This window comes from Dichotomopilus funicola (assembly GCF_033296635.1).
Source record: "Dichotomopilus funicola strain CBS 141.50 unplaced genomic scaffold C8A04scaffold_62, whole genome shotgun sequence".
Lineage (NCBI taxonomy): Eukaryota > Fungi > Ascomycota > Sordariomycetes > Sordariales > Chaetomiaceae > Dichotomopilus > Dichotomopilus funicola.
The window spans coordinates 92,730-107,381 of record NW_026944083.1 but is presented as its reverse complement, the minus strand read 5'-3'; the positions used below and the strand labels follow the sequence as shown (position 1 = coordinate 107,381).

At 55.0% G+C, this 14,652-nt stretch overlaps 6 protein-coding genes across 6 annotated transcripts; 4 read left to right on the top strand and 2 right to left on the bottom strand.

Annotated features, from left to right (window-relative positions):
* Window positions 1-254: 254 nt before the first annotated feature.
* On the top strand, window positions 255-1,865 carry C8A04DRAFT_14246 (uncharacterized protein; the record flags this gene model as incomplete). Its single annotated transcript, XM_062778021.1, has 2 exons — window positions 255-1,686; window positions 1,771-1,865. 2 exons carry the CDS (start codon window positions 255-257, stop codon window positions 1,863-1,865), a joined length of 1,527 nt encoding a protein of 508 aa, XP_062634601.1.
* Window positions 1,866-2,076: 211 nt separating this feature from the next.
* Window positions 2,077-3,411, bottom strand: C8A04DRAFT_39263 (glycoside hydrolase; the record flags this gene model as incomplete). The annotated part of the gene is made up of 1 exon (XM_062784524.1): window positions 2,077-3,411. The coding sequence occupies one exon, from the start codon at window positions 3,409-3,411 to the stop codon at window positions 2,077-2,079; it is 1,335 nt and encodes a 444-aa protein (XP_062634600.1).
* Window positions 3,412-4,144: 733 nt separating this feature from the next.
* C8A04DRAFT_39262 (uncharacterized protein) lies at window positions 4,145-5,311 on the top strand (the record flags this gene model as incomplete). Its single annotated transcript, XM_062784523.1, has 1 exon — window positions 4,145-5,311. One exon carries the CDS (start codon window positions 4,145-4,147, stop codon window positions 5,309-5,311), a length of 1,167 nt encoding a protein of 388 aa, XP_062634599.1.
* A 570-nt stretch (window positions 5,312-5,881) lies between these two features.
* C8A04DRAFT_39261 (uncharacterized protein) lies at window positions 5,882-7,513 on the bottom strand (the record flags this gene model as incomplete). Its single annotated transcript, XM_062784522.1, has 1 exon — window positions 5,882-7,513. The coding sequence occupies one exon, from the start codon at window positions 7,511-7,513 to the stop codon at window positions 5,882-5,884; it is 1,632 nt and encodes a 543-aa protein (XP_062634598.1).
* A 2,811-nt stretch (window positions 7,514-10,324) lies between these two features.
* Window positions 10,325-11,510, top strand: C8A04DRAFT_14251 (uncharacterized protein; the record flags this gene model as incomplete). The annotated part of the gene is made up of 2 exons (XM_062778023.1): window positions 10,325-10,534; window positions 10,629-11,510. The coding sequence occupies 2 exons, from the start codon at window positions 10,325-10,327 to the stop codon at window positions 11,508-11,510; spliced, it is 1,092 nt and encodes a 363-aa protein (XP_062634597.1).
* Window positions 11,511-12,202: 692 nt separating this feature from the next.
* C8A04DRAFT_39259 (amidase) lies at window positions 12,203-14,012 on the top strand (the record flags this gene model as incomplete). Its single annotated transcript, XM_062784521.1, has 6 exons — window positions 12,203-12,423; window positions 12,495-12,828; window positions 12,891-13,211; window positions 13,260-13,505; window positions 13,543-13,757; window positions 13,865-14,012. 6 exons carry the CDS (start codon window positions 12,203-12,205, stop codon window positions 14,010-14,012), a joined length of 1,485 nt encoding a protein of 494 aa, XP_062634596.1.
* Window positions 14,013-14,652: the final 640 nt, after the last annotated feature.

The following is a 14,652-nucleotide window of genomic DNA, read 5'->3' as shown; positions in this document are numbered from 1 at the left end:
CTATCGAGTGCCAGTTGCTGGTCAGTGCTTCCGTGCACCATCATTCGACCCACTTCCTGCCTAACCGTTGGTAGGCAGCAGGAGCCCTGAACTTCAACCTCCCCTTGCGCTTTCCGTCTGTACCTCAAATTGTATTTAAATAGCATAACACGTCCCTTCCATCTCAACAAATGCGGAGTGGACCGCATGCTCTTCTTTCTTCATTGAACTGCGCCGATCTGCCCCGCCCGCCAACCAATTCTTCCGCCAACGTTATGTCGAGCGCAGGAGTTGCGCTGCGTTCTACAATGGACCCACAGTCCGAATCGAGGCTCGTCCAAGTTCCCCTGGAGGTGCTGGTCCGGATTACACGCCGCATTTCAACGGTCGATGTCGGAAATGTGCGATTGAGTTGCAAAGCCCTTGAGCGTGGCCTTTTCAACTTTTTCGCCCATGAGTTCTTTCGAAAGAAGCAGTTCATGGTGACTACCCACAGTCTACAAGCTTTGATCGACATCTCCAAGCACAAAACTCTGTCTCCATTCCTCAGACATGTCATTATCTCGACTGATCGCCTGCGGGCAGATAGACCTCCGCATGGGTTTGGGGCGGACGCTGACAGGACGGCCGAGGTCAAAGCTCGCCAGGCGCTGGCTCATGCCGAGCTCAATCACCTGATGACCACCGGGGGGCTCCGAGACATGCTAGCGGAAGCCTTCTCTAACCTGACCGGGCTGGAGATAATCGACATTCGCAACTTCAATTCGATGAGCCGCTGGCGCGATGGAGAGCACAGCAAATGGCGAAGCTGGGGCACCCGCGCACTGGAGGAATCAACAGACACAGCCGTTGACGGCGCCCCGAGGCACGGTGAAGAAGAGACCTTCGGTAGCAGGATTTTCACCGCCATTACCGCTGCTCTTGCCGCAGTAAACGCACGACCTAAAAGCATCGAGGTCAACCTCCGAGACACTGCATATCACGTCGCGAGTGCGGGGCTCCACGACGGCGCGTTCTACATCCCCACAAGCCTTGAACCTGCCGTCTCCGGAGTCCTTTCAAACTTGTTGATTCTCCACCTCATGCTGGATTCATCCCGCGTGTCCCCCTCCAGGCCGTTCATGTACCAGAAGTACTTGTCGCTGGCGCCCAATTTGACCTGGCTACGGTTAAATTTTGCCCGCAAGCGGGGTCTCCATGAATCCTTCGAGGTACTCAACTGGTTGGCTCACCCGGACGACCAAATTTCCCTCGCTTCTTTCGAAACACCGCCTATCCCCTTGACGAAACTCGAGCGGTTGGACCTCGGAGACCTCACGATTGCAGACAAACTACTCGTGAGTGTTGTCAGACGCTTCGCTCCAACCTTGACGACGCTGCACCTAAACAGAGTATGTCTGAAGCGCCATGATCGGGACGTCGTCGACGCCTTCGACCCAGCAGCCTCCAAGATTAGTCCCTGGGAACGTTTTCTATCTGCTCTCCGCAGGATACCCGACCTACGGCTCCGAACCCTTGCCATGAGGCTTCCGTCGCACCCGGCAGCACGAGCACCACCCGGTGTGCCGAGGCCGGTGTTGTTTTGGCCTGGTCAGCCTGGGGTCGACTCGCGGGTGAACGAGTGGACATGCTCGACAAACCTTGAGAGCCTTGACATGGCTCTTGCGCGGGCAATCGATGCAATTGACCGAGACTGGTTGAAGGATGGTGAGGAAACCCTTCCCCCGTTAACTGCGTGATAATTGTAGAGATGATAGCTAACCCGGTTTGCAGAGGAGCCTCAAGATGAAGAGGACGACGACGAAGAGGAAGAGGATGATGAAGAGCAGAGTTTTGACGAAGACGAAGACGAAGGGGATGAAAACAGCGACGAGGAGGGCAGTTAGGCTGGGGGGATGGAGTAGTGAAAATAGGGACGAAGAGGAAAATTTGGCGGTCTTTCTCAAATCATCCGCGGATTTTTGATAGTGGCTCGACGGAGGATCTAAACGGCCGAAAGAAGTAACAGCGATGAATACCAGTTTACCCAAAGCATTCTCTGCACAGAAAGCACCATACAAATAAAGTAACTAATTACAAGAACCAACCCATCCGATATCAAGGCATCCGATCACCGACATACGCCCCTCCTCCCCCAACCGCAACAATCAACACCGCCGGATCCCCGGCATTCACCTTCCCACTCTGATCCGCCCCCCCATCCGGCTGCACATCATCATACGCAAACGCGTACCCCTTCCCATCCAAATTACACTCGTGCACCACGCGACAGTAGTGATTACTCCTCGCCTCTCCTCCGGGTGGATAGAACGTTTCCGGCGCCGAAGGATGTTCCGTCGTCACGCAGATCGCACCACGCTGGAAAGCCGCCGCAAGCCGGGGGATGATGGCTGCACGGGTGGCTGCTCGGGATGGGTCTGGGTGGCCCGTGGCGAAGGGCCCGCTGTTGCAGCCGAGGATGTCGGCGGTGGTGGGGCGGGTGAAGGGTTCTGTGCCGATTAGGAGGGGGGCGTCCGGGCCGGCGTCAGCGTCGGTTGAGACTGTGCCGGTGAGGATGCCCGGGCCGGCTTGGGTGTTGATTTGCAAGGGGGTGGAGGTGGGGGCTTGGGGAGGAGTTGGTGGTGGGGGGGAGGGACCGCGGCCCATGAGGGGGAGACGGAAGCGGTGGTGCTTTGGGGGAGGTTGTTGCTGTTGAGGGGATGGTTGTTGTTGTTGTTGTTGGCGGTACTTCTGCCATGCTGCTTCGACCAGGGGCTCAAAGTATCCGTCGAAGTTGGCACCCGTTGTCGCGCCGTGCGTTGGGCTGAGGACCCGTAACGGTGGCTGGCCGTCTTGCTTCTGCACGATTAACTTATCCCATGGCCAGCCATCCGCTGCTGCTTGTTCCCGCAGACCGCGACACACCCGTTCCAGCCCGTCTGGCGCCATCCCACTGACGTGTTGTACCGCGCCGCCGCGGGTCTGTAGAGTCAACGCAATGGGTAGGCGCGGCACAAAGTCAACGTAGCTGATATTTGCGAACAACTGGTCGTTGTTGAGCGTGAACTCGCAGAACGCAAAATCCACATCGGCGTTTGGATCGCTCGGGTTTAACACCGACGGTTCGACGAGGGCTGCGCCGCCGCCTGGCCCGCCCGGGTTGCGCAAAAAGGTCAGTTGTTTTTCAGCGCTGAACCAGAGGCGCGCGCCGGCCATTTGCGGGATGGTCACGGTGACGGAGTTGCCTGGCGCGCCGAGGGGGATAGCGCAATCTTGAGTGAGTGGTTGTAGGATTTGATCTGGGGGAGGTGATTCTGGGAAGTAAAGACCTTTGCCGTCGGCTTGGAGGAAGACGCGGGCCATGTTGTGCTGAATGGCGAGGCCCGTGATGAAGGCGTGGACGTTGGAGGAGGTGGTCTGGTTGACCAGCTGAATTGTGAGGGAGTCCGGCATTGTGGCCGGTGCGCGGAAGTTGTTATCGGGAATTCAAAGACTAGAATGTACTTATGGTGGTAGTTGAGCTAGTGGGGATGTTAAGGAGATCTCTGTGAGTTGAGAAGTTGGAGCTGAGTGAATGTGGAGACTGAAGTTGAGTGTGACGTCGATTCGCCCTTGGCCAAAAGCTTGATTTAGCGCTTCTCATGGAGCTAATACTAACCGGTAACATAACTACATAATTACTGAGGTAAATAATAACTCGGAAGCGAAACAATAACCCTCCAGAAAACACCTGTTTGAAACATTCCACCTAGATACACCGAGTTGAATGAAATCACCTATTCGACCAATTAATTAAGAGGTAGGTACCTTACTGAAGCCTTTTTTTTGTACTCGCCGATCATTACACTCCACGCCTCATCACGCTCCCACATCATGGAATACACTTTTATGGAAATGCTTGTGTCCGCATATTCCAAGGGCCAAGAATAATTAAGTTAGTTAGGTAGCCTCTATCAAGCAGCAAAAGTGCACCCAGCCGCCACACTAGGAAGGCAAGCTTGCATCATACGGTGGCTAGGACTGTAATTGTACCACCAATAAGAAAGTGCACGTGGTTAGCTGTGAGCCAACCCCTCAAGCCGTTGGCTGTTCTGAGCCAGCATCCTGCCGTTCATTCAGCACCGCTTCAAATTGAGGAGACCACGATTCACGACCAGTATTACAACGTTTAAGCGTTACCATCAAGATGACCAAAAAACCCGAGCAAAGGAATGAATTCCCCGAGCAGGAAGACGGCGAGGACCCGCAACAGAATGCGAAACTCAATCCGCAAACAGAAAGCTCGCTTTTCCATAGACTGCCACAGGAGATTCGAGACTGCATCTGGACTCAGCTCTTCTCCTCTACCAGATTTACTTTCGGAAAGACTCCAGCTAGCCGTATCGGAAGGGTGAATATCAAACCTGCGCCGAACGGCCTCGCACTGCTTAGCACATGTCGTCGAGCGTACCTCGAGATTGGCGACTCATGGCTTCGCCACGTCCTATTCTGCTTCGAGACCATCGAGACAATGCTCGATAAGCTTTCTGCCCTTTCTGTCGACACTCTCTCAAAATTACGCTATATGAGAGTGCGCGGCGACACTCTTCTATTGAACTACCCCGAGGATGAGGGCTATTATCCCCTTGTCTGTGTTCTCAAGCTGCTTCCTGGTCTACAGCTTGACCAGCTTACTATCCTCGGCGGCTTTGTGGATCACATCAGTTATGGTTCACTCAACCGTCTTATTAAGGACGGTAATGGATGGAAAACCCTACGTTACATTAGCTACAGCTCAGCAATGCTCGGGTTCCGGTCAGCAGAACACCTGCTGGGCTTCTGGGAGTATCAAACGAATTACTGGAGGAAGCCCCAACCAGCGCAGTGGCAAAAAATCATGGAAAGTCGTGACGGGGCAGCTTCCAACCCTTCGGTGACAGTCTACCGGGCCAAGGAGCCAGCCCAGTGCGGTTCTATCCTTGACCCGAGTAGGCGGGCGAAATTCGAACAGAAAGCGCCCCTTTCCCCGAACTTACCGGAGCACGTGTTCTTAGAAGACCGCGAACTACTGGCTGGGGACGAACAAAAGAAGGAACTGATGGTGGTAGTGAGGAGGGGGCACGATGTCGAGTACGAGGAAATGGAGAGCTCGCCGTTGATCGAATCTGATATCCGGCGTGATTTGCCGGGGATGGAATGGAAACAAATCCGGGCTCGGCATATTGATAACCCGATTGATGGCGAAGATGAGGGTGGGGATAAGGATAAGGCTTGGCCATTCAACGACAGAGAGAATGAGCCCGCGAAGGCAGATGTCTACAGGGATGTTGACGATTATGTCTGGGCTTTGGGCCCCTGGGACCCCGATCTATGATTTACTGTACCTGATAATAGTTAACTCGCTACCACATCCTAAACCGCAACAAACTGTCGCAAGTTTAGCCCACACTTTCATTGAACATACGAAAGGGAAGGTGAGAAGGAGGCCCAAGAAATACGGTACGTTCATAAGATCTGCGAGGGTAAACAATCGACAGCATCATTCCATGTACGAGATGTGAAATTTGGTTAGTTCCCAGCTGTTGGACCCTACAAGTCCCAGTCCCGTCACAATTGGTTCCCACCTCGAGGATACTAACCAACGACTCTTGACCCTCTGGTCGGGGCCTCTTTAACGGAAACGGATTTCGATATAGACTGTAGAACATAGGATAAATGTGCTTATATGTTACTAATTCTACCCTCCGAGGAAGGTATTGTAGACTGTTTGCGAAATCAAGGTGGTAATGCCCCCCCGGGGCCTTACGGCTCACCATCGAGCTCTTAAAGTCGACTGTTGGTACCCTTACATCATTGGCTTCACGGTTGTGTATCTTTACATCTGATTATCTTTCCGAGTACCTGATCTCCCCGAATGCTGGGTAAAGCTACCTACATACTTCCCTCAAGCCTGCCGCACCCTCTCCAACCTCGCCCTGCCCGTCATCAAACTCCACACCCACAACCCATCCACAACCAAAATATCCACAAAACTAAACACCAAACTCCCCCCAAACACCAAACTATGATACGTCCACGCATTCCCCGTATCTAACCTCCCCACCTGACACACCACCGCCCATGGCAGCACGTACAGCAAATTACTCGCCAAACTCTGATACAAATACCACTTCGGCCGCGTCGCCAGCACCACCGTCGCCAGCTGCGTCGAGGCCGCATAGAAGATATAACACCAATCAATCGTCCGCCACATATACGCAGTCACCTCAGCCACCTCATCCGAATCGCTCAGATACCGCGCAAACGACCGGGCCCCGCGCAGCGACAGGGCAATCGCCACGGGAACCTCAATAGCAACGGCAATACCCGCCGCCAACAGTGCGGGCTGCACGATCCGGAAGATGGTACCGCGGAACGCCACACGGCCGGGCTTGCGGGTGGTCGTGCCAATGCTGCGTCGCCAGGCGCCCCAGCGGTGGCCGACGAAGACAAGGGAAGTGGCTTCGAGAGCTTGTACGGGTATCATGACGAGACCCCAGCGGATGGTGTTGAAGATGCCCCAGGCTGTGGCGTAGGTTGTGCCGAGGGCTACGATGGTGGTTACCAGCCAGAGGTAGAGGGCGTTGCGGACGGCGGATTCGATTAGGGTGAGGAGGCCCGGGCGGAGGAGGATTAGGAGGGCGCGGAGGGTCGGGCGGGTGCTGTTGTTGGTGTTGGTGGGTTCGGATTGCTGAGCATCACCATCACCGTGTGGGAGAGGGGGCCGTCGTGTGGCCCAGAAGAAGTAGCCCAGTCCGACCAGGGCAGCTGTCATGTTGCAGGTGAGCTGGATCCCGGCCTGCATGTTGATCGTCGGCTTTTGGCTGCCGACGTGGAACCACGAGATAATCAACAAATCCAGCGTGATGTTCACGGCAAACTTGGTGCTGCTGATAACCAGCGGGACATCCGGCATATCCAGGGTGCGGGTCGCAGCCGCCACGGCGGTTTCGATAGCGGAACTAAGCGCGGAGAAGGCGCTGATGCGCACGTACGTGAGACTGGCATCGCGCACCTCGATCGGCACGAAGCCCTTGGCGAACGTGGCCGCGCCCCCGAGAAAACCGAGGCTCATGATGAGACCGAGAACGGATTGGAAGAGGAGGAGGGTGTGCGTCAGACCGAGCCGTTGCGTCCAGGTCCTGGATGCGCTGTCGCCGATGATGACCCATGCGGCGCGAGGCAAGCCCTCGTTTAGGACCTCGGCGATGGTGCCGATGTAGGTGTAGACATCTGTGGTGACGACGAGATCCCGATCGATGTTGGCGACCCAGAGCTTGGCCAGTGTGCCGTATAAGGCGGGCAGGATGAAGGCGGCGGTGTTGAAGAGCAGTGCGCCACCGAAGTGGTTGCGGTGCCAGTTCCAGATGGGGCGTTTGGATCGGGGGTGGTCATCGTCATCGACATCGACATCGACATCGCGGGATCGAGAGCGTTCAGCCGATGAAGGTCCCATGTCGTCGCTGGCGTCGTGCGTTGGTAACATGGTGTATCGACGTCGGAACCTTTGGAAGATGGAGGACGATGATGTGTCCATTGTCCATTCTCCCCGGATTATGTCCTGCTGTTGAACCCAACCCGCGTTTCGCTTGCAGCTGTGAAGTTTGATTGCGGGGTGCAGCTGCAGCCAGGGAGTTGCGTTAGCCTTGTGATGACTTCCTGGTTGCGTCAGAAAAGATTTGGTGTGATCACACTAAGGTTGTTAGACCTGCTGGAAGAAGGCTGGGTTGTCTTGAAAAGGCGATAAATGCCGAGTCTCAAGCCATCGATGCACGGTTGGTGCATGGAGGCCTACAGCGGCCTCAACGTGCAAATGCAGGCAGGGACCAAAACGATTCCATGTGCATGCCTCTGTCCCTCCATTATGGCCGCATTGGTGTACTTTTCGAACCCGAAGAAGAGTAGCAAAAAAACGGACTTCCGAGTGATATCTGCGGGTTGCCAGAGGGAAAAGGGGTATAGCAACTGTCGGAGGGGTTGAAAAGGCAATGGGTACGGTGGCCGGAAACTGACTGAGGCCCCTTTCAGACCCTCAGATCGTTTTCTCACTCGTAGTGTCCGTAGAAGTATCATGGAAGTAAGTATAAGGCCGGTAAAAACAAGTGAATAACAAATGGAGCCCAGATCGAACGATACCGGTTCCAACACCGGTGCTCATTCTAAAACGGACTTGTGTTCGAGTAATTGTGAGCAGTTGCAAGATGGCCATTCCTGGACAGGGCATACTTAACGCCGCCGTACTAGCCCACATTTTGTTTCCCTCATTTCCTCTCGGCATTTTGAAACCTGCATGGCAACTTTCGACACAGGAAGAAATCTCCTGTGAGCACGAATGCCCACTTTCACGATTATCCACCGACCAGTGTGTACATGGGAAGTCGCGAACCTGCTGGCCGCACTTGCTATAATTGAAAGCCGAAAAACATCATTGTACCTCCTGTTAGTGCGAGCCAAACGAAGGTAGGTGAAAATCATCCGCTCGACTACCCCTTTTAGCAAAAAGTTCAAGCGAGTACACACCAACAAATGCTCTTTGCAACATTTTCTGGGAGCGAAATGATAATGGAGTACGTCCGTTTGCCATGCCTCGATCTCGATCTCGATCTCGACCCCGATCGCCGTCATCGAACTCCATCATCGAACTCCATTTCGGCAACCGAGTATGAGACGTCAGAGGACTAGGACGGAATGATGGAGCGTGTGGAGTGTATTGGCGTGAAACTTGGCGGGGCTTGGCCGGAGATGAGCGAGGCCGCGCGCGCACGCGCGCCGAGACGAGGAAGCAACGTCGGTCATGTTTCGAGCGACGAACGACAGTAGTTAACGTTAGCTTCGCCCAGCCTGCGGGCCGGGAGGGACGGAAGGCACCGGATCGATTGGTTCATATGTGCTGCTCTGCCGGTCTGGTGTCTGACGACCTGTGGACCGTTCCGCACTGTTGGTGAACTCCAAGACAGTCAAGACTTCTTGGTCGAACCGGTGAAGCGCTAAATCGGGGATAAATTTCGAGGCTAGTTGCCGGATCCCGGCTTGTCGTGGGAAAAAATCCCTGGGGGATCCTGAGACAGGCCATGCGAATGGCATCCTGGATTGGGAAATGGCTCGGTTCTTGCCGGCCGGCTGGGAAAAATCACAAAAAGGCGTTGAACCGTGATGGGTGGACCTCATGTGGGCTGCGTACCCGACCGAGACAGGGGTGGAGATGTTCCTCGAAATGTTTGAGAAAGACAAAAGAAACAAGAGGTCCAGGCCAGCGGTCTTCGCTCCCTCGGCTCCTTCCCGTTGGATTAATTGGTCATTCCCTACCAGGGACCAGGAACCAATATATTCTCGGAAGCTGCGAGCCGAGGGCTGTTTTCTTGGCACCTGTTTTAATGAGTTCTCATGCAAAACCCCGTGCGTGGTTCGGCTTGCCGGGCTGAGCAGCAAGTGTGGTCCGGCAAACACGTGGGAGAGCCCATGCATAACATTTCATAAAGTCCTCTTCTCGACGGACGAGGGTCTTTCAGCTGGATTTTGACAGGCGCATGACGCGCTTCACGAACGCCAGGGTGCCGCATGTTTCGGCAGCTTCTGAGACAGGAATAATTTAAGCAGAGGACGTCAGCTTTCCACTTCCTCCTACACTACTTCGTGAATTAACTAACTAACTAGTGAGTGTCGACTGTGTCAGCCTATTTCCTAGTCAGAGCATCGAAACTTTGGGACGGCTGCCTTGACTCTCTGCTATTGGAAGGTAACAATGATACAGTGGGGAATTATTCGTTACGAGTTGGCAAAATGCGCGTTTGGATGCGCGCCTCTCTCATCGCAGCCTGGAAAAACGACCAGTCCCGATCTCGAATGCCGGCATCCAAAGGTGAACGTTTTTGGCTGCCAGCATTCCTAAGCGAGCGGAAAGAACGCCCCACCCCTGCCACCGAAGCGCAACGGGCGCCAAGCCGGGGTCTTCCACACCCCTTTCCCCCGCGATTTTGGGCCCGGCGAGGCGGCGCCTGGGACTTGACTGGGAAAGGAAACGATGCCGCGGAATTCCCCCCGGCTCCTTTACGTACACTAGTATCCAGCGTCCGGGTGGGCTGGCTCACCGGTTTCCATGCTGGGTGGGGAGTGCGTGCGAGATGACGATTCAAAGCGGAGGAATCGCCGGGTCGGCCTGTGTCTGTGTCGATGTTGCTTTCGGCTGGTTGTTGCCGCTCGTTTAACTTTCCCAATCTGTCTGGTTGTCGATTTTGGTTCGCTTATTTTTCTTTTTCTGTCCGTCACTTGTCGTCCTTGGTTTGTTTCTGTCTTCGAGGTTTGGCAGATCGATTTCGTGAACCGTTTCCTGCATCTCACGCTGAGAAGTATGGACAACTTCACATTGCCCCTCAATTTCACGCCGACAACGCCCTTATTCCACATCAACGACCGTGTCCCGTATATTAGCCTCATCCACGTTAGCACCACGATTCCTTTGCTTGCGCTCACCCTGGTTCCCTTTTTTGCTCGCATCTACGTAAGGATATGGCCGGAATGGCGCTTTGGTCTGGACGACGGTTTCATCGTCGCCGGCTTGGTAAAGACACCCAGAAAATGACCCTCCTCTAACTACAAAACACCTGTCGGCCGCTCCGGTCGGTGTATCTGACTCGTTCGCGTTGTTTTATTAGGCCTCTGCCATCACCGACTGGGCCCTGCTTGCACGCGGCCTGTACTTTGAACCAACCGACATCTCCTGGGACGAAACCTTCTACACCGTCACGCTCTCCTACTTCGCCATCCCCGTCTGGTCACTTTCCATGACCCTCATCAAAACCTCCATCGTCCTCTCCTTCCTCCGCCTACCCCTGAAACGCGGTTGGCGAATCGGCCTGTACACCCTCATCGCGATCCTAGTCTCCTTCGGCCTCGCCAATACGCTTTACAGCTTCCTCAAATGCGACCCTAAGCCTGGTGCCTGGGACCTCCACATCCCGGCCCGCTGCCCCGGCGGCCGCATCGACAGCATCGTCTCCAACCTCTGCTCGGGCGCCAATATCCTCACCGACCTCGTGCTGTCCGTGGTGCCCATGTTCCTGCTGTGGAATCTGCGCCGCCCGCTGCGCGAGCGCATCCTCATCTGCAGCCTCACAGGCATCGGCCTGTTCGTCACCGTCGCGTCGGTCATGAAGGTCGTGCTCATCGAAGAGTGGTCCCGGTCTGGGCTGGGGGATTGGGCGCTGTCCCTGTCGATTGCCACGTGGACGGTCACGGAACAGTTTGCGTCGATCCTCGCGGCGTGCAGTCCGTCGCTGAAGAAGCCGATTGAGGGATTGTTCCGCCGGTGGGGGATCCAATTGGTGGAGGAGAATCCGGAAATCTCGTTTATGTATGTGCCGGATGAAATGCGGGCCGAGGAGACCCGGCGGATGGCCAGGGAGCGGATTGGTAGCCAGGGGTTGCAGATAGAGGGCGGTTCGAACGAACACCACTTGAATGACGTTGAGAGTGTGGGCGATAAGTCATTTTCGGAATCGGCATCGACGCCAGTTCGGGCGCAACGGCCAGCGTGAAGAGGTCTAAGGCCGGCCGCTTGAAGGAGACATACACATACACCAGGCTCAACGGTATGGAGCCGGCGAGCCATAAAATCAGGGCCAGTGGCCGAGCATCCGGATTTCTCGTGGACCGGTTGCTGGTCCAACGATATTCAGACGTCGCTTCCGGAACACATCCCGATCCGATGATGCCTCGGCGATGAAGCACTCAGAGAACCGCCGAGGGATTTTGGTGCTAGGATCGACGAGGTTGGTATCGACGCGAGCCGGAAGGTACCAACAAGATCCGAGGTGCTCACAGTGTGCAAAATTGGGCAAACTTGGGCTGCCGCAGGCGTTTGAGGGGGAGCCAACACATTTCAAGTGTACAGCCGTCCCAGCCAAATAACGCCCAAGCCGACGCCCTCCCTCTTCTGTGTGATAAACATCGATTCATACCCCGCTTCTAATTTTCCGTCCTCCCAACCCGCACTTTGCCTGAGCCGCCCCGTCCCACCCCCCTTTTTCATGGACTCACTTCAGCATTTGGGTCTATTTCTGGTTCACCTCGGCGGTATCTTCCTTATGAGGCCCTCCATATTGCAAACCAGCGATTATTCTTCACCTTCTTCCCCCGTTCCGGGATCGAGAGGCATCATGGACGCCACGGCAGGTACGTGCGGCACTCGACACCTTCGATTTCCATTATTTGGAGGGTGTATGACGATATGATTAACAAAGAACCGCGCACACCAGGTCAGCTGCCTCCCCTCATGCATCTCACGATCGAGTATGCATCCCGCGGTCTTGAATCGGGTCGTTTCACTTCCGTCGCTCTCACTAAGGCCTACCTCGCCAGAATCACCGAGGCTTCCGAGTTTCGTGCAGTACTGCAGGTTAACCCCAATGCACTAGATGTGGCCCCGGCAATTGGACAAGGAGCGGACCCGTTCCGGAGCCAGAGGGTATGTCCCCCACCGGCCTCACTCTCTTGCCGAACTGACCGCCGTTGGTGGCTAGGCCGCTGCATGGGATTCCACTTTTGGTCAAGGACAACGTTGTGACACAGGAAGAGCTGGATGCATCTGCTGGCTCGTACGCTCTCCTTGGAGCCAAGCCCGGCGTCGAGTCGTCTGTCATTGCGAAGCTGCGTGAAGCCGGTGTCTTGCTTTTGGGCAAGACCAACCTCTCCGAGCGGGCCAACCTCAGAGGCCTGAACGTCAGTTCGGGATGGAGCCCGAGGGGTGACCAGACACTGGGTGCATACTATCCTGGATCGCAACCGGACGGAAGCAGTGCCAGCTCCGCCGTCGCTGCCGCATTGACTTTGTGTACCGCTGCCATAGGGACCGAGGTGAGCATGACATTCCTGGTTTACTGGTGTGTTTATCGGGAGGACGTTAATGTGACAGCAAGACGGTCGGAAGCATCCTGGCACCTGCCGAGAGGAATAACGTCGTCGGTTTCAAGCCCAGCCGCGGCCTCATCGCAAACGACGGTGCCATTCCCGTCTCTTCTCGCCAGGATGTTATCGATACCCTCACCAGAACTGTCAAGGACGCGGCATACTTGGTCAGCACGATGGCTGGCCGCAGTGAGCGAGACGAGGGCACTTGGGACATCCCGTTTCAGCAAATTCCCGACTTCACAGAGTTCTGTAACGGCACCGACCTGAGCGGCGTGACGATTGGTGTTCCTCGGAACACATTCGACTCTGACCCGACATCTCCCATCATGGTCTCGTTGAAGCTGCCCTAAAGACACTGACATCTGCGGGTGCAACAGTGGTTGACAATACCGACTTTCCTGCAGCCGAGGGGTTCAAGCAGCTCAACAATCAGGTCAGGGGTATCGTGCGATCCTCCCGAGTTCAGGAGAGACATCGGGCGTTACCTCAAGACACTAAAGATCAACCCCCACAACATCCAATCGGCCGAGGACATCATCGGGTTTACCAAAACTTCCCCAGAGGAAGAATACCCCGAGCGTGACATCGGCAAGTTTCTGTGGACCCAGGCAGAGGGAATCGACGTCGATAGCGACAAGTACAAGGAAATGGTGAAACGAGCGCTTCTATTGTGGCGAAGGCGGCATTCTGGGGGCGATGGAGAAACACAACCTTGATGTTCTCGTCATCCCTTCCACGCTCGGCATTTCCAATGACCTTGCCGCCAAGATGGGGTTCCCCGTGCTGGGGGCACAACTTGGATTTCATCCTAAAGGTACCCCTATCGAGCTTGATGAGGACAAACCGCACCTCGTCCAAGTGGCTCCTGGGATTCCGTAGGTTTACTCCCCCTCTCTCCTATCCCCGGTCCCCTAACCCGTCACCGCGAATGAATATCTCCTTTTACCGTTTAGTTACGTCTAAGATGCTGACATGCTCTTAGCTATTCCTTGACCTTCATATCCAAGGCCTTCTCTGAAGGTGTGCTGCTCCGAGTGGCCTACGCTTTCGAGCAGCTTTCTGCTGTGCGTGACAACGGGCCATTGCCCTTCAAGCTGCCGGCCACAGAGCTCAAGGATGTTGAAAAGTAGGAGGTGGGGAATGTTGAACTCGTTTAGTGGGTGCGTTGAATTTGAACGAAAGCCTGATTTCTCTGGTCAAATCTTCTGTTCTGTATTGGAGAGTTTGTCTAAGTCGGGAATTCGCTACAGTAAAGCCTACACTGTGCAGCTTGGTGAATGCCCAGAAGGCTTTCATTCGATGAAATAGCCCCAGGGTATTTCGATCTCGAAACTCGATAAACTTGTCTCTGATGCTGTGCGTGAATATGGCATATGGGGTTTGTCTAAGCCTACAAACCATGGTAAGCTGTTCGCCTCCTGGATAATCCAAGCTCCATGGTTTGAGGAACCTGCAGTTTGTTGGTTGTGGCAGGACCAAACCGGGCCATGAGCTTCCCCATACTGTACCCCGGCCAACGTTGGGCAAGTTTATTCTGCATCCCAACAACCCCTCCCCGCGTTTGCAAACTTCCTTTCTCCGCGATCTTTCTCCATTAGTGAGCGACAAGGATTCACGGAGCCCTGAACTCTCCTTACCAAAAACGCTGCTCTGTTCCCATCTCCTCTACATCCTCCACTTTGGCAACTCCGCTTCTCAGACCTACTAACACGGAATCTCTGCTTATCGGATAGTGGAAGGCGACGTGTGTACAATTTCTTTCGTAGATGG